The 17,253-nt window shown below is 33.6% G+C and overlaps 1 protein-coding gene across 1 annotated transcript; it reads right to left on the bottom strand.

The window, feature by feature from the left end:
• Nucleotides 1-3,666: 3,666 nt before the first annotated feature.
• On the bottom strand, nucleotides 3,667-13,642 carry LOC128996218 (cytochrome P450 6k1-like). The gene is made up of 6 exons (XM_054421371.1): nucleotides 13,550-13,642; nucleotides 9,899-10,781; nucleotides 9,289-9,507; nucleotides 8,521-8,639; nucleotides 6,282-6,414; nucleotides 3,667-3,982 (listed from the first exon to the last, which is right to left on the bottom strand). Exons 2-6 carry the CDS (start codon nucleotides 10,767-10,769, stop codon nucleotides 3,795-3,797), a joined length of 1,530 nt encoding a protein of 509 aa, XP_054277346.1. The 5' UTR covers nucleotides 10,770-10,781; nucleotides 13,550-13,642; the 3' UTR covers nucleotides 3,667-3,794.
• Between the last annotated feature and the right edge of the window lie 3,611 nt (nucleotides 13,643-17,253).

Genomic DNA, 17,253 nt, shown 5'->3' with positions numbered 1-17,253 from the left:
TCCTTTTCGTTAGTCTGGGTGCAGGCGCGAGGGCATGGTTCAGGGTAACCGCTAGCAAATTAGACTATCTTAACAAATCTCTGGAAAACACAGTCATTTAGATTGATATTTATTTAAGACCAACACCATTTTAGTAGTACAATATTTTAGTTTATTTAAGCAACAAACATTACCAACACACTCACAATATACAGGTTGTCCCGAAAGTAAGCAGCCAAAACTCCGGAAACTGGTTTTATAAGTAAAAATAAAACGAAAATGAAGAATAATCTTTTTGTAAATGCCTCGTTATCAAGATCCCACTATGTTTTTTTAGCGAATTTCCCTATAGGGAAGTAGCTATTACCGTAGGTGGCACGGTAAGACCTAGACCCGGGACCGATTTACTTTTTCATTTTGATGTCCCCAGAGGCCAAAATCTCCATTCGTTCAAATTTATATATATATATATATATACGTCCAGTAATAATAAGTAGTATAATATATTTAACTGAAAATCAATTCAGACAAATGGAAATTCGCTTAGTCGGCAGGTTGGCTGTGGCGGGGGTATTTGTATTTAAACGTTTAAATATATTATTATGACGTTTGGTAGGTAGGCTTTTTATAATAGTTACTAACAAATAGCTGAAATATCATGATTTTTAGTTGTTAAATGAGAAAATTAAGGCTAAGCTGGTCAGGTTGTCTCTGGATTGGAACATCACGAAGAACGAACGAACGAAATATATTTATGCCACAGAAATCTTTAAAATACTGTTATGTTTAGTACTTAACTAGGATCACATGCTTATCAAACTTGTACATATGTTTCCACATACATGTTATATTTACACAACAAGAAACAAATAAAATACTCTGTTCAGGAAATTCTGTGCATTATGTGAGAACCACATCAATAGTGTTTAAACCCGAGTTCACATTTTCCTGCTCACACAACGTGCATTTTTACTCGTTTGTTTACAATAAATAATACACATTCTGTTTAAAACCTTTACGTTGTCGATATTGTTTTCAAAACATTGCCGCAGTATGAGCACAAGAGTGTTTCAATGCAATATATACAACAAGCAAGCAGCCCAAGTCAACACAACTACAAACTAATCAACACCCTATGGAACAATGAAGGGTATGCTCGTTTGGTCGCTGCTATAGACGATATTGCGGTTAATCAATATCAATATCATTCTCGGTGTTTAAATATATTTCTGTTCTATAACTGCAACATTTGAGTTCTTCCTTGAGTTTGAAAGTTTGATCCTGCAAATATTTTATTTTGTTTATTGTAGAACACAATAGTATTTTATTTTTAGAACTAGGATAGTAAAGAAAATAAATTCTTTGATCTTTTGACATTGATTGAAATGTGATTAAATTAGCATGCGCGACACTATAGTTTTATATAATATTTTTAAATGCTATCTATACCTCATTGAATAATTAATTGATTTAAATTAACATTCACACCTACCAACGATCCTTGTCCAGTGTGAAAAATATCTATATTATTAAAGAATTTGTTAGATTTTTGTGAGCAGCAAATCGACCCTAAATATTTATTGTTATAGGCATATTGGGTTTCAAATGAAAAAATGACATTCCTTGTAATATAATACTCAACTTAATTTCAGAAGGGAAATTATAGAAGCCTAATGATTCCTTGCTGAGGGTGTTGGATGCTATAATATGATGTTTTCTGAAGCTCTTGAAACTGACTTAGTAAGTGTGGAAACTGTTTTTATTCCAGCAAAGATTCTCTTATGAGGAATGGAGCTAATACAGTACCCAGCATACTGATTTTTCTCAGGATAAAACCGTGGTGACCGAGTGTTAGGCAAACACTTCAACCACTCAGCTACCCAACCTGTCATTTTATTTTATCCATCCAAAAATATACTTAAGGTAAGAAAACAAAGGTTAAAATTATAATGGTTTGCAATCAATAGTAGATTATAATTTCCATAATTTTAATTTTTTTAAGTAATTTAAAAAACGTAAAGTGAGCTCAAACTTGAACATTGCATCGATTGAACAACATCCAATTATTAACTATCTTCAGACAACGAATAACTACTAAAAACTTAAACTGTAAACAAATTGCTGTCAACAGTAAATAAAAAAAACCGTGCTGTTTTGTAAAAGAAAAGTTCAAGGAGATACATCTTTATATACAGAATAAAAAACCATAAACTTATTTTATTTTACAGTATGATGAAAAAAATAATAACTTTCATAAACATTGTTAACCCTTGATGCAAGTTAAAAGCAAACAAATTTCGTATCCAAAACTGGACTAGATATGTATGCATGGTTCATCGTCCGGAATCAAAATTTTCTCATAGTATAACAGAGAGGGTATTACTGGCAGATGCTGCGGGAAATGAGGGAATTAATTCTGCTTTCCAAAGAGCAGTAATATAATCTTTTTAATACTTCAATCCTTCGGTTTTTAATGTTTGCAGAGTTTTATTGGTAGCAGTAATTGGTAAGAGTGTGTGATCGTATGAATATCAACATTGTAATGGAAAGGGAAGGTTAACATTAAAAAATAGGTTGAATTAAAATTTATTTAAGGGGAGTCTGTCCCTTTTACGCCCTAATGCTATTTAAATGGGAAGATATGCACCAATATAGGTACGCATTCCTCAGCAACCTATAAACCATTTAAAGTGAAATTTTTACTACATGATCTCTATGCCATAGGGTACCCGGCTTTCTAGTTAAAACTTAAATATATTCTTGTTTTTTATTTTTTTATTTTTATAAATAAAATATGCAATTTTTTTACCTGATTTATTTTGTATGTTACCTTGGTAATGACTTAAACCAAATCATTTTAAACTAAAAGAGGTATCAAGCACTACTCACCATGATGTGAAGAAGATGTGTGTGAAGTTTCATATTGCTATCTCTTATAGTTTTGAAGTTATGCGTACCTAACTTTTACAAAACACTATTTTCGGTAAAACGCCCTTGAAGTTCTAAAGGGCTTAGGTCGCGCATCCTAAGAACATTGAAAAATATCGTGCAGTACTATTTATTTGTTTTTTTTTTTATAAAAAAACTTTTGCAAAATATGAAGTGTTATATATATAAATAAACACAAAGAATTGAAGAATTTTTTAAGATAAAAATAAAAAAATCTTTTTTTTTCACCAAAAAGGTACAGACTCCCCTTAAATAATAAAATTTAAACTTATTTGTATATGTCTATTTAGTAAAGACAATCTACATCGGTATCTAAAATTATTTGTTCTATTCTGTTCAATACAAATTTAAGTTTAAGAAATAACATCCCTATTTAAAAAATATATGCATATAACCATTTTAAGCATCATGTATTTGGGCATTATTAATATAGTAAATGGATCAATATAAAATGAGAAAGTGTACTTAAATCCATTAGAACTACCATAGAATAGACGTTTCTGCCAAAGCGTCTTTTCTTTCAATTAACTGAATGAGTGAATGATTTATTACATTAAATTTTCTACATAGTATAAATGTTTACAATTTTTACAATCACAATTAAGTTTTAAAAACAAACCTAATCAAGATAACACAAAGAAAAACTAACAAAGTTGAGAACTTAGTGTTGAAGGATTAAATAAAAACTTACAACACATCTCAAAAACTATCACAGTAACTTAAACGAAATATATTCATTCAATTATGTACTTATTGAATAAAACATTGTCTACAACTGATCCATATAGATGGGGTGTCTACTTCTGTAACCAAAAGTCAACGGTAAATCTTAAGGAAATTTTCTGATTTTATCCTGAGTTCTAGATTTACGCTCTGCCAGTCAAAACAGCTGATCGAGGTTCCAGTATGACCGACATACCTCCCGCCGGAAGTGTGATGACAGTTCTGGGCTCAATTTTAGATGGAATCGGAACATTTGCGTCCAATCGGAACTGGAATCGCCTGAGAAGAGTCACCAATGCCGTCTTGACCGTCACCTTGGCGAACCTCATACCTTCAACAATCCACAATCAGCTGATCTCAATGTAATTATAATTTAGTCAATATAGTGGAAGAATATTAGGAAAATCGACCTAACAAATTCAAACTACCTAGAAATTTTGCACAGCTGTTAAGTAAGCCATGTTCTTGAAAATGTCAAAAGTCCCCGGAAATCCCTGCTGTGCTTCAGCCGCCATCTTGGAAAATGGCGGCCAATTTTCACTTTTTTGACAATATTTCCCAAACTATTGGTATTAGAGAATTTTTGTAAATACAAAAGTTAAAGAACACCTAAAAATACACATTTTTTATACTACAAGGTTTGCTCTATCTCTAACGGCTATTGAGATAAATAATAAAAATAGTTTTAAATTTAAAATTCCCATGTTATTCTTATGAAGGAAAAGAAAATTGTTGCAGTTTGCTTATTTATGGATATATTTTTATCAAACTTGGCAAACTTATTTATTTTATACTAAGCTAATGATATTTAACATAATTACACACTTTATAACCCTTCCAATAGCAGTAAACGTAGTACTTGTTAAATTTAAAGTTATTTAAATAGGGATTCTAGGCCTATCTTTCATTTTTAGGTATTATTTTAATAACAATCCAGGCAGGCAAATGGAAATTAATTTTTAGACACGATTGTTAATTTTTCCGTATTAGTATTAAAGAGAAATGGAATATGGCGGCCAATTTTTTTTAATGAATCGTTATCATAAGTACTGTTACCACAGATGCATGCGCATTGCAAAGAAAGACTTGTCAGGTCGTCCAGAAGATTCAACTGCATCTTTAGCTTTCAATACATCTTTTATATAGCTTTCTGTGTAAATACATCGAAAGTAATGATGAGTGCCAGTATAGTTTGAGTGAGCTTAAACAAATAATGATTGAGCGAATATTATTTAGCTCTTGGTAATTTTTGATAATGTTGACAATTAAGGATTCATTAAAAGAAATCGGCCGCCATTTTCCATTTCTCTTTAATACTAATAAGGAAAAATAAACAATCGTGTCTAAAAATGAATTTCCATTTGCCTGCCTGGATTTTTATTAAAATAATACCTAAAAATGAAAGATAGAATCCCTATTTAAATAACTTTAAATTTAACAAGTACTACGTTTACTGCTATTGGAAGGGTTATAAAGTGTGTAATTATGTTAAATATCATTAGCTTAGTATAAAATAAATAAGTTTGCCAAGTTTGATAAAAATATATCCATAAATAAGCAAACTGCAACAACTTTCTTTTCCTTCATAAGAATAACTTAGGAATTTTAAATTTAAAACTATTTTTATTATTTATCTCAATAGCCGTTAGACATAGAGCAAACCTTGTAATATAAAAAATGTGTATTTTTAGGTGTTCTTTAACTTTTGTATTTACAAAAATTCTCTAATACCAATAGTTTGGGAAATATTGTCAAAAAAGTGAAAATTGGCCGCCATTTTCCAAGATGGCGGCTGAAGCACAGCAGGGATTTCCGGGGACTTTTGACATTTTCAACAACATGGCTTACTTAACAGCTGTGCAAAATTTCTAGGTAGTTCGAATTTGTTAGGTCGAATGGCATTTGAATTCCTAAAATTCCTGGACTAATAGCCAATAATCTATCATTGAATTTTGTCACTGCAATTAATTATGACTTCTCCTCCAATATCAAAAGCTGAAGCCTTTTAAGTGTATTTGATGCCTGTTAAAGTCTACAAGTGCCAAGTTCAATGTAGATCAATTAATATTAAACTTATCTTAGGGTATATTTTAAGGTTGGTGATTCACTCTGATTTTATACGAGTGGCCAAGCAGTTCACAGACTGTTCTACTTAGTCGTAATAATTTTAAAGTTAGGAAAATTACCCAAATGAAGAGAACACATCAATGAACTCTGCGTTCCCAGATATTCACATCCATGAAAATAGTCTACAACTGATCAATGACGATGGTTGGTATACAGAAGTATGTACAATACGGTTCCATGCACCCTGAGGAACAGACTGTCCAATTACGTATAGACATAATATGATAATATGTACCTCATAGATCATTTAGGGCTATTGCCATGGCATACGACATCCACAAAATTTTAATCGACGAAAGGTACGGAATAAAATATCGTAAGCCATTCGTCCAAAATGGGTTTACTGGACTAGTAGCGTAATTTACTATTAACAGTTTTACTACGAGACAGGATTTGATCAGAAGAACAATGCAATAACCAAGATAATGTTTTAAAATCTCATACATCGCAAATACTGTAGTATATGAGACAAGAACACCCCGTTATTTTCACCGAATACTTACCTATGCAGAAGCGTGGGCCTTCTCCAAATGGCATGTAGGTGTACTGTTTTATTTTCTCTCTGTTTTCTTTGCTAAATCTTTCTGGATTGAATTTGTCTGGTTCAGGAAAGAAAGTGGGATCGTTGTGAAGACCCTTGAAAACAAAATCAAATGAGACTTTTATACAGTTGCAAAAGTTTCATCTCATAACAATCGTTCAATATTTACGAAACTTTTGTTAAATACTCAAGGTTAGAGGTAGAAGTGGTTGTTTTTTGTAGGAAATTGTGTTTTATGTTTTTCCTGTGTCAATTATCTGGTCAGATTCCACAAAAACAAATTACAAACCAGACGATAACAATGCAATCGACAACTACTTCAATTAGGTTACAATTAGTTGTGAGAACACTGTACAACAATGGCTCCAGTTGATTCTCTTTGAACAACTTTTGCCCTGCAACGCATATAGCAGCCATCTTCACTGAAGTGTAAAGAAATAGTTATTTGTGTAACTAGTGGGCAAAGTGGCACTTTGCTGCACACGAGAGTAATGTTTACAAAACTTTGCTCATGTTTGGAATGATCACGAGTGCAGCAAAGGCCTTTTGCAATCGTGTTACACATTATATTTTTCCTACAGTCACTATAAAGCATATAAATAGTCTTGCAAACACTATACAACACGTTTTTAGGTTCAGCTGGCAACACAAATGGTGCCCTAGAGAAAGTAGTACCCGTGGTCCGTATCACTCCGCTATTTTTCCTCGGCAAGAAATGTGCGCCGCGTTTTGAGAATATAGTTCCGTATGTTTTTGTAATTTGAAGTGGTTTCCGCGCCTAAAAAATGCTTTAAAGGTATTTTCTTGTTTATTAAGATCGTAGGAATGTTTTAAAACAGTTTAAAAGAAAAGTCCAGAAAGTTCAGAAATACCGAAACTATAAACACGAAATGACAGGTTAAATCGTAGTTATAATAGTTAATCAGCTGCTCATAGTATTATTATCTTTAAGTGTTGCCAACCTATTTCCAAGCGTACACGGATTACGTGCATAATAGAACCACGCTGTTTTGTGTTGTTTCGTTGGAATCCTGATGTGTGGCAAAGTATAAACCGTACGGCAAAGTATAAATATGCAGCAATTAGCAGCTTTCTGTACTATAAACAGTACGAGGAAGCCAACTTTGTCGGGTGACTGTAGGAAAAATATATTTTTGTACTGTATAAGGTTACAAAAACCACATTTGGCCATAAATACCCTGACAATTATTTTTAGTTTATTTTGGGGGGTGAGGGGGGAGGGGGGGGGGCTAAATAAATTATTTACATTGACCATTTAATGAAAGTAAACATCTATATCTATAAAAGAGGAACTATGTATGTATGTATGTGTGTATATATGTATATACGTTATGGACTCCAAAACCGCTCGACAGATTGTATTCAAGGATGGTTCGAGTGAAGTATGGTGCAGATCTGTCAAAAGGGCTCTGCCCCAGAGGGTTTTAGGTGGGCCAATGTCAGACTTTTTGATCAACAATGTTTACAAATAAATACAATTTTAAAGCAGATGTTTACTTTCACCAACTGTTTTTTAGGATAGAATAATCACAACAGTCTGTATTAGCATTAGTCATGATTTGAAATAGTGTCACAGTGTTTCTACAGAGTGCAGCACAGAAAACTATTTAACTTTTTAATAAGTCCAAATGTATTAAACCCCAATCGCAACACACCTGTGCACTCAACAACGGTTAAATTTTCCAATGTTAAATATTAAAACCATAAAAACCTTTATCAAAGTATTATAAACAATTAAAGGGATGACAATGCCTTAGTATTTTTATCTTTCGTTCTATACACACACAATCTAACATAAATTAAGTGAATAATAATCGTGCGTGCTATCACGGGTATTCATCAAATGCCTCTCAATTTGTCACTAACCAACCACATTACTGTAATTAAAAGAAAAAAAACTCCAATAATACTAATACAAAACTTAATTCCACCGAAGCTGTGCAACGTTACCAGACTATCTAAATTACGTCAAAATAATTAAAGCAAAAATTATCAGTGGTATTTTTAAGGGAAGAATACTGATGATTTCATCCGAATTAGCCTAGCCTCTGAATTTAAGTAACTTCAATTTCCTTAGTGTCTTGCTTTCGCAATCACCATTATAAGGCACTAGGGCAATCCCTGACTATCGACAGTTTAAATGTAGAAAAACATGCTTTTTCACACAGATAATTTTCTACCTGTATGGAGATGAAGACCTGTGTTCCCGCCTCAATGGTGGTGTCAGCCTGAGGTACGTAGTAGTCGCGGGAACACACACGATTGAGGAAGCCTAGAGGCGGATACTTGCGTAAGGTTTCTGAAAACAAAAACACAAATAATTAATAGTGTATTTCATAACTAGGGGACTCGGTGTGACGACCGAGGTAAAACAAGTCAGAAATTGAGTGAGGGCCGATAAGACAATTTTGTCCGTGTGGCGAACTGTATTCAGTGTTTTACTGCACTATTTTTAAGCAAACTGGCTAAATATTTAAGAAACTGAAATCTTTGGTTACCTTAATAAAGCTTCTTGGTTTCTATCTTTTCATTTTTTTTTAAGTGAACAACTGTCACTGGTATAAAGATGCAACAAGTATTCCTTCGCCAACACAAAACCGTAAATAATTCAAATTACTTCTGTTGTTTGCTTGAGTCAGTATTTTTTGGCCAAATACTGGAGTATGGGAAAGTAAAATGAGTGCGGGAAAGTAAGTAAATGCAGGAATTAAACTTCGCATGCTATAATCAGTGCAAGAAAGCCCGATTTGACCGGTAACTGTAGGAAATAGAACTTTTGATTAACTGGGACCATTTTCCTCAGGGGACTAATTTTTAAAGCTAAGCCCAAAATCAGCTGGGGCCATCTACTCCAGCTGATGTTTTCACCATGGTGAGAGGAAGTGCTTCTGTATCTACAAAGCATGGATTGAATCCCAACGAAACTGTGACCAAGGAACTACGGTTACCGTCAATAACCATGTCCAAGTACGGCAGAGAGTTGATGCTATCGTATGTGATTGATGTAAGAGAGTCGACTTCCGTCAGCAGCGTGTGCAGCACTGACTTGTTCAGCGCGAGCTCGTACAGACAGAAACTCAGCGTCGCTGAAGTAGTCTCAGACCCAGCAAGGATAAACACGAAGGACTGCGCTGCTATCTCTTCATTGGTGAAGTTATAGCCTTCCCCTGGAAATCAGGATATTAGTTTCAAAAGTCAGAAAGTCAAAAGTCTTCCTGGCAGACAAATGAAGAATGCGATTCTATAATTACCCTAAATTAACTCAAAACTTTCCCCCAAATTACTATGAATGAGATAAAACATATATTCATCAGTGCACTCAATTTAATCGCTTATGAAACTTGTCTAACATTATAAAATATGAAGAGAAGTTTACTAGCATTATCCAAAGTACATTTCATAATATAGTGAGGATACTTCAAATAATATTGCCATAATAAATACATTATGCCATAATTAATCATATAATACTTTTTTTCCTTTTTTGAGATAATTCAAAGGATGTATCATGAGAATTAACCTGTGTAATTCATCGTAATAAGTGCATAATCTTCTCACCTTCCTCATTCGTGAGGCCAGACTCCCTCAGCTGTAGAAGCAGTTGAAGGTAGTCGTTCCTGACTACATGGCTTGTCTCTCGGTACTTGATTGTCTCAGAGACCATCCCAAGGAAGAAGTCTGACACAACTTTTGGCGTCACTCGCGCATCAAGCATCTTGGCAAGGTTCTCATTGAATGCCAACATGAACGCTGCAAACCTCTCCACCGTAGGCTCCAACATCCTGTAGACCATCTTCACAAAGGAGGAGTCGTCGTTCTTCAGAGCGTCACTATCCAGTCCAAAACCAATATTGGCTATCACAGCCAGTCCGTACCTAGAGAATGCCTTTAAAACATCCACAGCCTTATTCTGGGACATTTTAGTTTCAACGTAGGTGTTCATTTCCTCCGCGCAGTTCGCAATTGTGTTGAACATGCCTTTGATCTTCCCCGATGTGAAGGTTGGAGTAATCTTGACTCGAAGAGGTTTCCATTCTTTGCCGTCCAGAGCGAACAAGTGAGCTGACAACGGATCTTTCTGTTTATTGTAGTAAACACCTCTATCGGCAAACACGTCAAAGTCCTTGACCAGAATGTTCTTTATTATTTCAGGGTCAGCTATGAGGATTTGTTTTTTCCAAAAGGAGTAAAAGCCCACTAATTTGTGTTTTTTGTATTTGAAGTAAACGTCAGATATAACTGTTGCGAAAGATTTCTTCAAAAGAGCGCATGAATAGAAACTCCCGAATGGGAAGGTTGGTTTGTCGTAAGGGATGTTTCTTTTTTCAAAGTATGTGTAAAGGGATTTGACGAATAGGTAGAAAATGAATATCAAAGTTACGAAAACGAAACTTAAAGAAAGCAACGATGTTGTCAAAATGCCCGCCATTGGACAGAAATTCTGAAACAGAAAATATGTCGTCATAGAATTTTATTCTACGAAAACACGTATACCTTATAAGGTTTTCTTCCACTGTATGTGGCAGATATTATAGATACTAGTGACCCCCTCGTGGTCGTAAACTCGATCAAAAATATGTATTGTGCAAACTTCTCTATTTTCACCCCAAATATATCATGTGATTGAAATTTCTACAATTTTGTTTTGATTTTATGTATATTTGTCGTTGTTACTTTGTCACCAGCCAAGGCCCCACTAGAAAAACATGTTTTTTCTAGTGGGGCCTTGCACCAGCCCATATTATTTTTTTATCAATTTTAAATTCAATTTTAGAAATGCAAACACTTAAAACAAGAGTTGGTGCAATTACGTATGGTTTTGTACTGTACACACTAATATCGATTATTTCTAACATAATGCAAATAAAGCGTACACGTTACAAAAGCAACGATACCATTTTACAAACATTATTTGCTAAAAGAACGTGTTTTTGTACATAAATCGACATCCGATTGCAAGGTTGATTGTTCAGTTTGAAAAATAATCTCTTCCCAATGTAGAAGTATGTCAGTAGTCATAAAACTTGACAATAATACAGGTTTCCAAGTCAGAAAATGTCATACTTTTAACTCTGAAAATCTGAGATACTTGTACTATATCAATACAACAATGGTGATATACATGTTTATTCTAGATGTTCCAATTCAAGTTGATCTGAAGGAGTTTTGATCGGCTCGTCACATTTTACTCTCAGATTACCATATTGTCCAGATAACTCTCAGTTCTGTCTAAACTCAAGTGTCAACTTAATACGACGGATTTGATTATTCCATTTAGACCGGTCAGAGTTAAATGATGACTGAATGAATTGTTTCTAATTCTCTCGAGATTGTACCATCACACCATTGTAACCAAAGTGTCCTGGTCAATCAAACTTTGCTAATGATAATGTAAACTTTGTCAAAAGTCATCAGCCATTGAACATTACCATATCTAAAGAACACATCAATATCAGTCAGTAGCAAATATAAATATAGCACCAATCCTATACACTCATATCTTCATAATATTACTTTTAGCTAAACAAATATCAAGTTTAACAACGCAATATTTACAATAAGCTAAAGCAACAGAATGCGTTCTTGGTCTTACCGATATTTTTGGACTTCGGAGAAAAGATTCCCGAACTTTTGTGATGTTCTCATCTTTACGTATAACTTTATTTCCTAGGAGATTTATTATTGAAAACAGATCCCTTAGATCTTAAATTGAACACCCAGCTATAGATAGCATTCCTAGAGAAAACCGCATTATGATGACGCACGTCAAAATAATTTCGTAACAACCACTGAGCTACAATCACAGACTCATTATTTTTTTAACAGTTTTCTATGCAAAATGCACGGTTTTGTACTGTCCAACGATCCACGATTACTCAAATGGCTCGAAATGTTTGGTTGTTTAGTACAACAATGAAAGTTCTACACGTATTAATGGCTAATTTAAAAATGATCCGTTATTTATGGACCAACCTTTACTCTAGATGTACAATGCAGTTATCTGCTTGCAATATTGAGCGGAGCAAGCATATTTATATAAAATCATCCAAAGTCAATCTGTTTTACTTTACGTTAAACATGATGTCTACTCGCAGTATCCAAATTCAATGGTCCACTTCTTGTAACCATTTTGTCATATTCTACATATTCTAAATCACTCACGCTTTCAACTCCTAATATAATCAAAATATATTAATCTTGATGATTTATAGTGACAAAAAACATGTGACAAAAGAAATACATTGAAAACGGGGGTATTCACATTTGTTATTTGGATGCAACTTTTGGCTGCCTTTTTGAGTAGTTTCAAGAAATGCATGGTATCATTCGTAGGAAATTCAATTCTCTCTCAGAATCCCACCCTCCACTTTGGTAAATTTCCTCACCATTAAAAATTTATTCGCAAAAAAAGCTAACCAAACTCAAAATTTATAGTAGTGAGAAAATACCGAGTTAGTGATATTTTTTAAACTTTGTACAACTAAATCTAGATTTCTACTGGACCGATTTGTTAATTAATGGGTTATTGGAAAACGTAACTTATATAGATTTGTAAATAATTATAAAAGTGTAATTTTATTAAATACTTGTGGCCCCCTACTTAATTTTTTTACTTTTCCCCAAAAGTAAAAAAATAAAAACCAATTTTTCGAGTTTCTGTTTTTAAGTTTAAATTTGTAGCCAAATATTGGCTGCCTTTATAAAGGATTTTCAAGAAATTCTTAATAGTAATTTGTAGGAAATTGTATTCTCTTTCAAAATATTGCATCCACTTTGGTTCACTTGGATATAAAGTTCTACTTGACAGATTTTATTAAATAATATGTCAATGAAACCTTTATCCACGTAGATTTGCTAATAATTATAAAAGTTTGATTTTAGCATAGATTTATGGCAGTACTGTAATGGGTTTGCTGGTATGCATCTAGGCTTAATCATATAAAAAATGTGTAGCTGATTTTTTTATTGCTATTTCATTAATTTTTATTTGTTTGCATGTTGTTGTTCACAATTTGTATTTGTCTCAAAGTGTGTTCCTTACGTCATGTGTGTGTTTTTAAGGTGCTTAACCTGTACCAATAATATTAGTGACTTTAAATGGTGCATGGATTCCATAACTGTTATTTCCTAGAGACGGGATCTAAACAAAACGGGCTCTGTTGCTAGTAAAGATAATAAAATATAAACTGTAAACATGAATCCACTTACCACAGCAACACTAGAGATACTGAAGTTATTCCGAACAGATTGTTTCTAAACAACAATGACTGGCAGTTTCTCTACCAGCTGATTGGATAATTGATATTTGTTTACGACTGTAATTGCCACAGGAGACATAACAGAGTTGTAATCTGTGAGTGGGAGAGAGAGAGAGAGAGAGAGAGAGGGGGGGGTTATGAGATGCAGAAATCACTTCACTTGCACCGATGACGTGAGCAATGATAGGAAGGTCAAACAGTTCATATACTTGATTTGCAAACTACGAATCTGTTAGAGAATTGTTTAATGACATGATTTATATGTTTCTTGTTCAATAGAACTGTGTATATGAAATGGGCATACTTAAATTATTTAATTTGATTAAATGCATATTGGGAACCAATGATTCAAATAACGGTTAACAGTTTAATACATATAAACAATTACCAAACTTATTCTCTATAAGAATGAAATGGTAATTATTTATGGGGTTTCGCAATTTTTAGTACCTTAATTTGTATATCAACGCTTCAAAAATGAAATCAGTATGTTTTTTAAACTCTACAAAATATGTAAAAATCTGCGACAAAAATAGGAAACTTCATTTACCCCATAAAACACTGTCTGATTATGCTGGTTCTCACCTACAAGGTATAGCCCGTAACCGTTATCACCTTATTTTAAGCTAATCATAGAAGGTGGCACCAATAATAGATAATAATAATAGATAATAGATAAAATCAATTGGCAATTAAGGGGATTTTAAACCGGGACCTCGGTATCTGAACCTGCAATCTACCAAGAATTGTCATTTGTTTAATTCAAAAATTGATTGATGTGCTAAACTTATTATTTTCCTCCACAAGGTTCTCTCTGTCATAAATTGATAAGCTGCGGCTACAATAAACGTGCGGCTAATTTTGTTGTTGGTGGTCGGAGTTTATTTGCTGTTTGATATTATCAGAAAGAGCCATTGGGAACTGGGCTATTTCGGAGGTGACATACTGATCCAGTAAACAATAGACAAGTCTTTCAGAAAATACACAGTTGTAAAAGGGGTAGGCCTACATAAAATCAGACGATACCACAGCATATTCAGTAAACATTAAAATTTTCCTCTTTATCTCAAGGCGAAACTTCACTTGAAACTAAACTTAATGCAAAATACAATTCTCCAGGATATAATTACCTACTATATTATTCTAAGTTGTGTCGCAATATGTTCACTAAACCAACTCGAAACAATGCTTGGATAAAGGTTCATAGAGAATATCCTGTCACGCATTCGACTGCAGTGATAAACATGTAATTTATTGAGAAACAACCATTTACTAGAGTGTATAATTATGCAGCTATGACGTGCAATGGATTTTTATGTAGATTGTAGAACTTAGTTACACAATCTACACTTAACTAGTGAACCTGTTGCTCGAAATCGAGCAATTGTCAAGTACCTGTATTACAGGAGTTATTTGTATGACTAATGATGGTCATAATTTTCGATGAGTTTATAACACTCAACTAAAAGATTATGTAACTAATGGTAATACTCGAGCTGATAATAACAGTTCGTCATAATGATCATTTCTTGTAAATATTTTATAATTTTTTAGAATCTGACTTTGTTTTTTTAGTGCTTACTTAACTTAATATGACATTACACTTAAGACTTTCTCTGTATTATTTGATCAGTGGTTACCATGCGATTCTTTTTCCTTTGTACTGTGTAACAAAATTTATGCAATAGAACATAACATAGACATAACACACACTAGCTACAATCACAGCGTCATCTTTCTTTAAGTATGGTAGTGGCTTGATTTTAACATATGCTATGAAGAGATCGATGGCTATGATTCGTTTTTAGCGAATTTGCCATATAGGGAATAAGCTATTACCGTAGTACTCATGGTAAGACCTGGACGCGGGACCGATTTTTTTTCGTTTTGAGATCCCTAGAGGCCAAAAACACCATCCGGTTCAAATTCATATATATATATATATATATATCTTATCTTACTAATATTATAAATCTGAAAGTTTGTGAGTTTGTGTGTATGTTTGTGTGTATGTTTGTGTGTGTGTTTGTGTGTGTGTTGCTCAATCACGCATAAACTACTGGACGGATTGGACTGAAATTTGGCATGATGATAGCTCACATTCCCGATTAACATTAAAGCATATTCTTATCTCAAAAACCCTTTCGGGCTCCGCCCCAGTGGCTCTGTAGTTCCCCATGTTAATCTTATGATTTTTCATATTTAAAAGGAATTAATGAATCTTAACAGCTGTTTCAATTAAACAAGTTGGTTCTGTTCTATGATCTTTAATAGCATAAAAGTTACAAGGATTACCAACAGGGTGCAGCACTATTATTTTTTTTTAATTTATGACAATAGCTAATTTGCAACCAAAAGGTAAGTGAGCGTAGCGAACGAACTTCAACCTGGAGGCGAGTTAGCGTAGCGAACGAGCAAACCTGAAGGCAAGTGAGCGCAGCGAACGAGCTCCAACCTAAAGGTGAGTGAGCGTAGCGAACGAACTTCAACCAGGACGTGAATGAGCCATGCGAATGCTTATGAAGTTAAACGGGGCGAAGCCCGCGGGTACAGCTAGTATATATATATGTCCGTTAGCACAATAACTCGAGCAAAAATGATCCGATTTTGATGAAATTTGGTACAAACGTGTAAACCTACGTTTATTTGAACGAGTTCGCGATCCAGCATGATCGGACCATGGGAACGGGGGTTTACGGGGGGTTTTATGGGGTAAAAATAGGTTTTCCCATTTTTGACCCAAAAAACATAAAATTTAGCAATTTCTTTCCAAACCATTTTGTAGAGCTTAAAAAAACAAATAATTTAGTATATTGAAGCGTTATTATGCGCCTAATGGTTACGGAGAAAATTCCAAAAAATTGTAAATTTAAAATTTCCATGTTATTCTTATGGAGAATAAGTAAACTGTTGTAGTTTGCTTGTTTATAAACATATTTTGATCAAATTTGGAAAATGTTTTTATTTCTTACTAACTATTAACATTTTACAAAAAAAAAACAAAAAAAACAGTTTTACCCTCCCTGATGCAGCAAACCTAAGTACTTGTTAAACTAATTCTATTTAAATCGGGAATAAATGTTATATTTTTAAGTAGACATTTCAGTGTAAATCCAATCAGTCAAATGGAAATTCGCTTAGTCTGCAGGTTTGCTGCGGCGGGGGTATTTTATTGAATTTACGTCGTTATTTTGTAACCATCATGGCAACCCATAAGACTCATGGTAAAATTTAAAAACTTTGAGTTACTTTTAAATTATATAGGCATAATCAAAAATCAATTTGGTTTTGTCTAAACCATCCAAATATTTGACAAAACAACCTTGGTAAATTTGGCTAAAATATGTTCAGCGGTTATTGGGATTATGTGTTATAAAGTTTGCATTGAAATTGATCCTAAAGAGCTTCACTTCGTTCAATAAAAATATAAGACAATTATCAAAAACATATTCTAGTATACTAAGAGAAGAGCCCCAACGTATGTCGCGTAGAAGGTAGAAACAGACTGCGGACCTGTCAACTTGATTTATCATCCTTCTGCGGCTTACATACGCTTACGAATGAATTAAGTTCCTTTTCTTAAATCTATTCAGCATTATATTTTTACAGATAATTTACACAATCTGCAGCTTATTGTAAAATTGTTTGAAGACG

The sequence above is a fragment of the Macrosteles quadrilineatus genome, unplaced genomic scaffold (genome assembly GCF_028750875.1).
Source record: "Macrosteles quadrilineatus isolate MER2022 unplaced genomic scaffold, UCM_ALF_1.0 Scaffold_6__1_contigs__length_79288215, whole genome shotgun sequence".
NCBI classification, from domain to species: Eukaryota; Metazoa; Arthropoda; class Insecta; order Hemiptera; family Cicadellidae; genus Macrosteles; species Macrosteles quadrilineatus.
The sequence above is the reverse complement of the archived record's forward strand: the minus strand, read 5'-3'. Positions and strand labels throughout refer to the sequence as shown.

Excerpts from the sequence above, each read along its gene's own strand:
- LOC128996218 (XM_054421371.1), bottom strand. The coding sequence starts at position 10,769 with ATGGCGGGCATTTTGACAACATCGTTGCTTTCTTTAAGTTTCGTTTTC. Across the intron at positions 9,508-9,898 it reads TGGCCTCACGAATGAGGAAG|GGGAAGGCTATAACTTCACC; the intron begins GTGAGAAGATTA and ends CCTGATTTCCAG. Across the intron at positions 3,983-6,281 it reads AGGCCCACGCTTCTGCATAG|GTATGAGGTTCGCCAAGGTG; the intron begins GTAAGTATTCGG and ends GGATTGTTGAAG.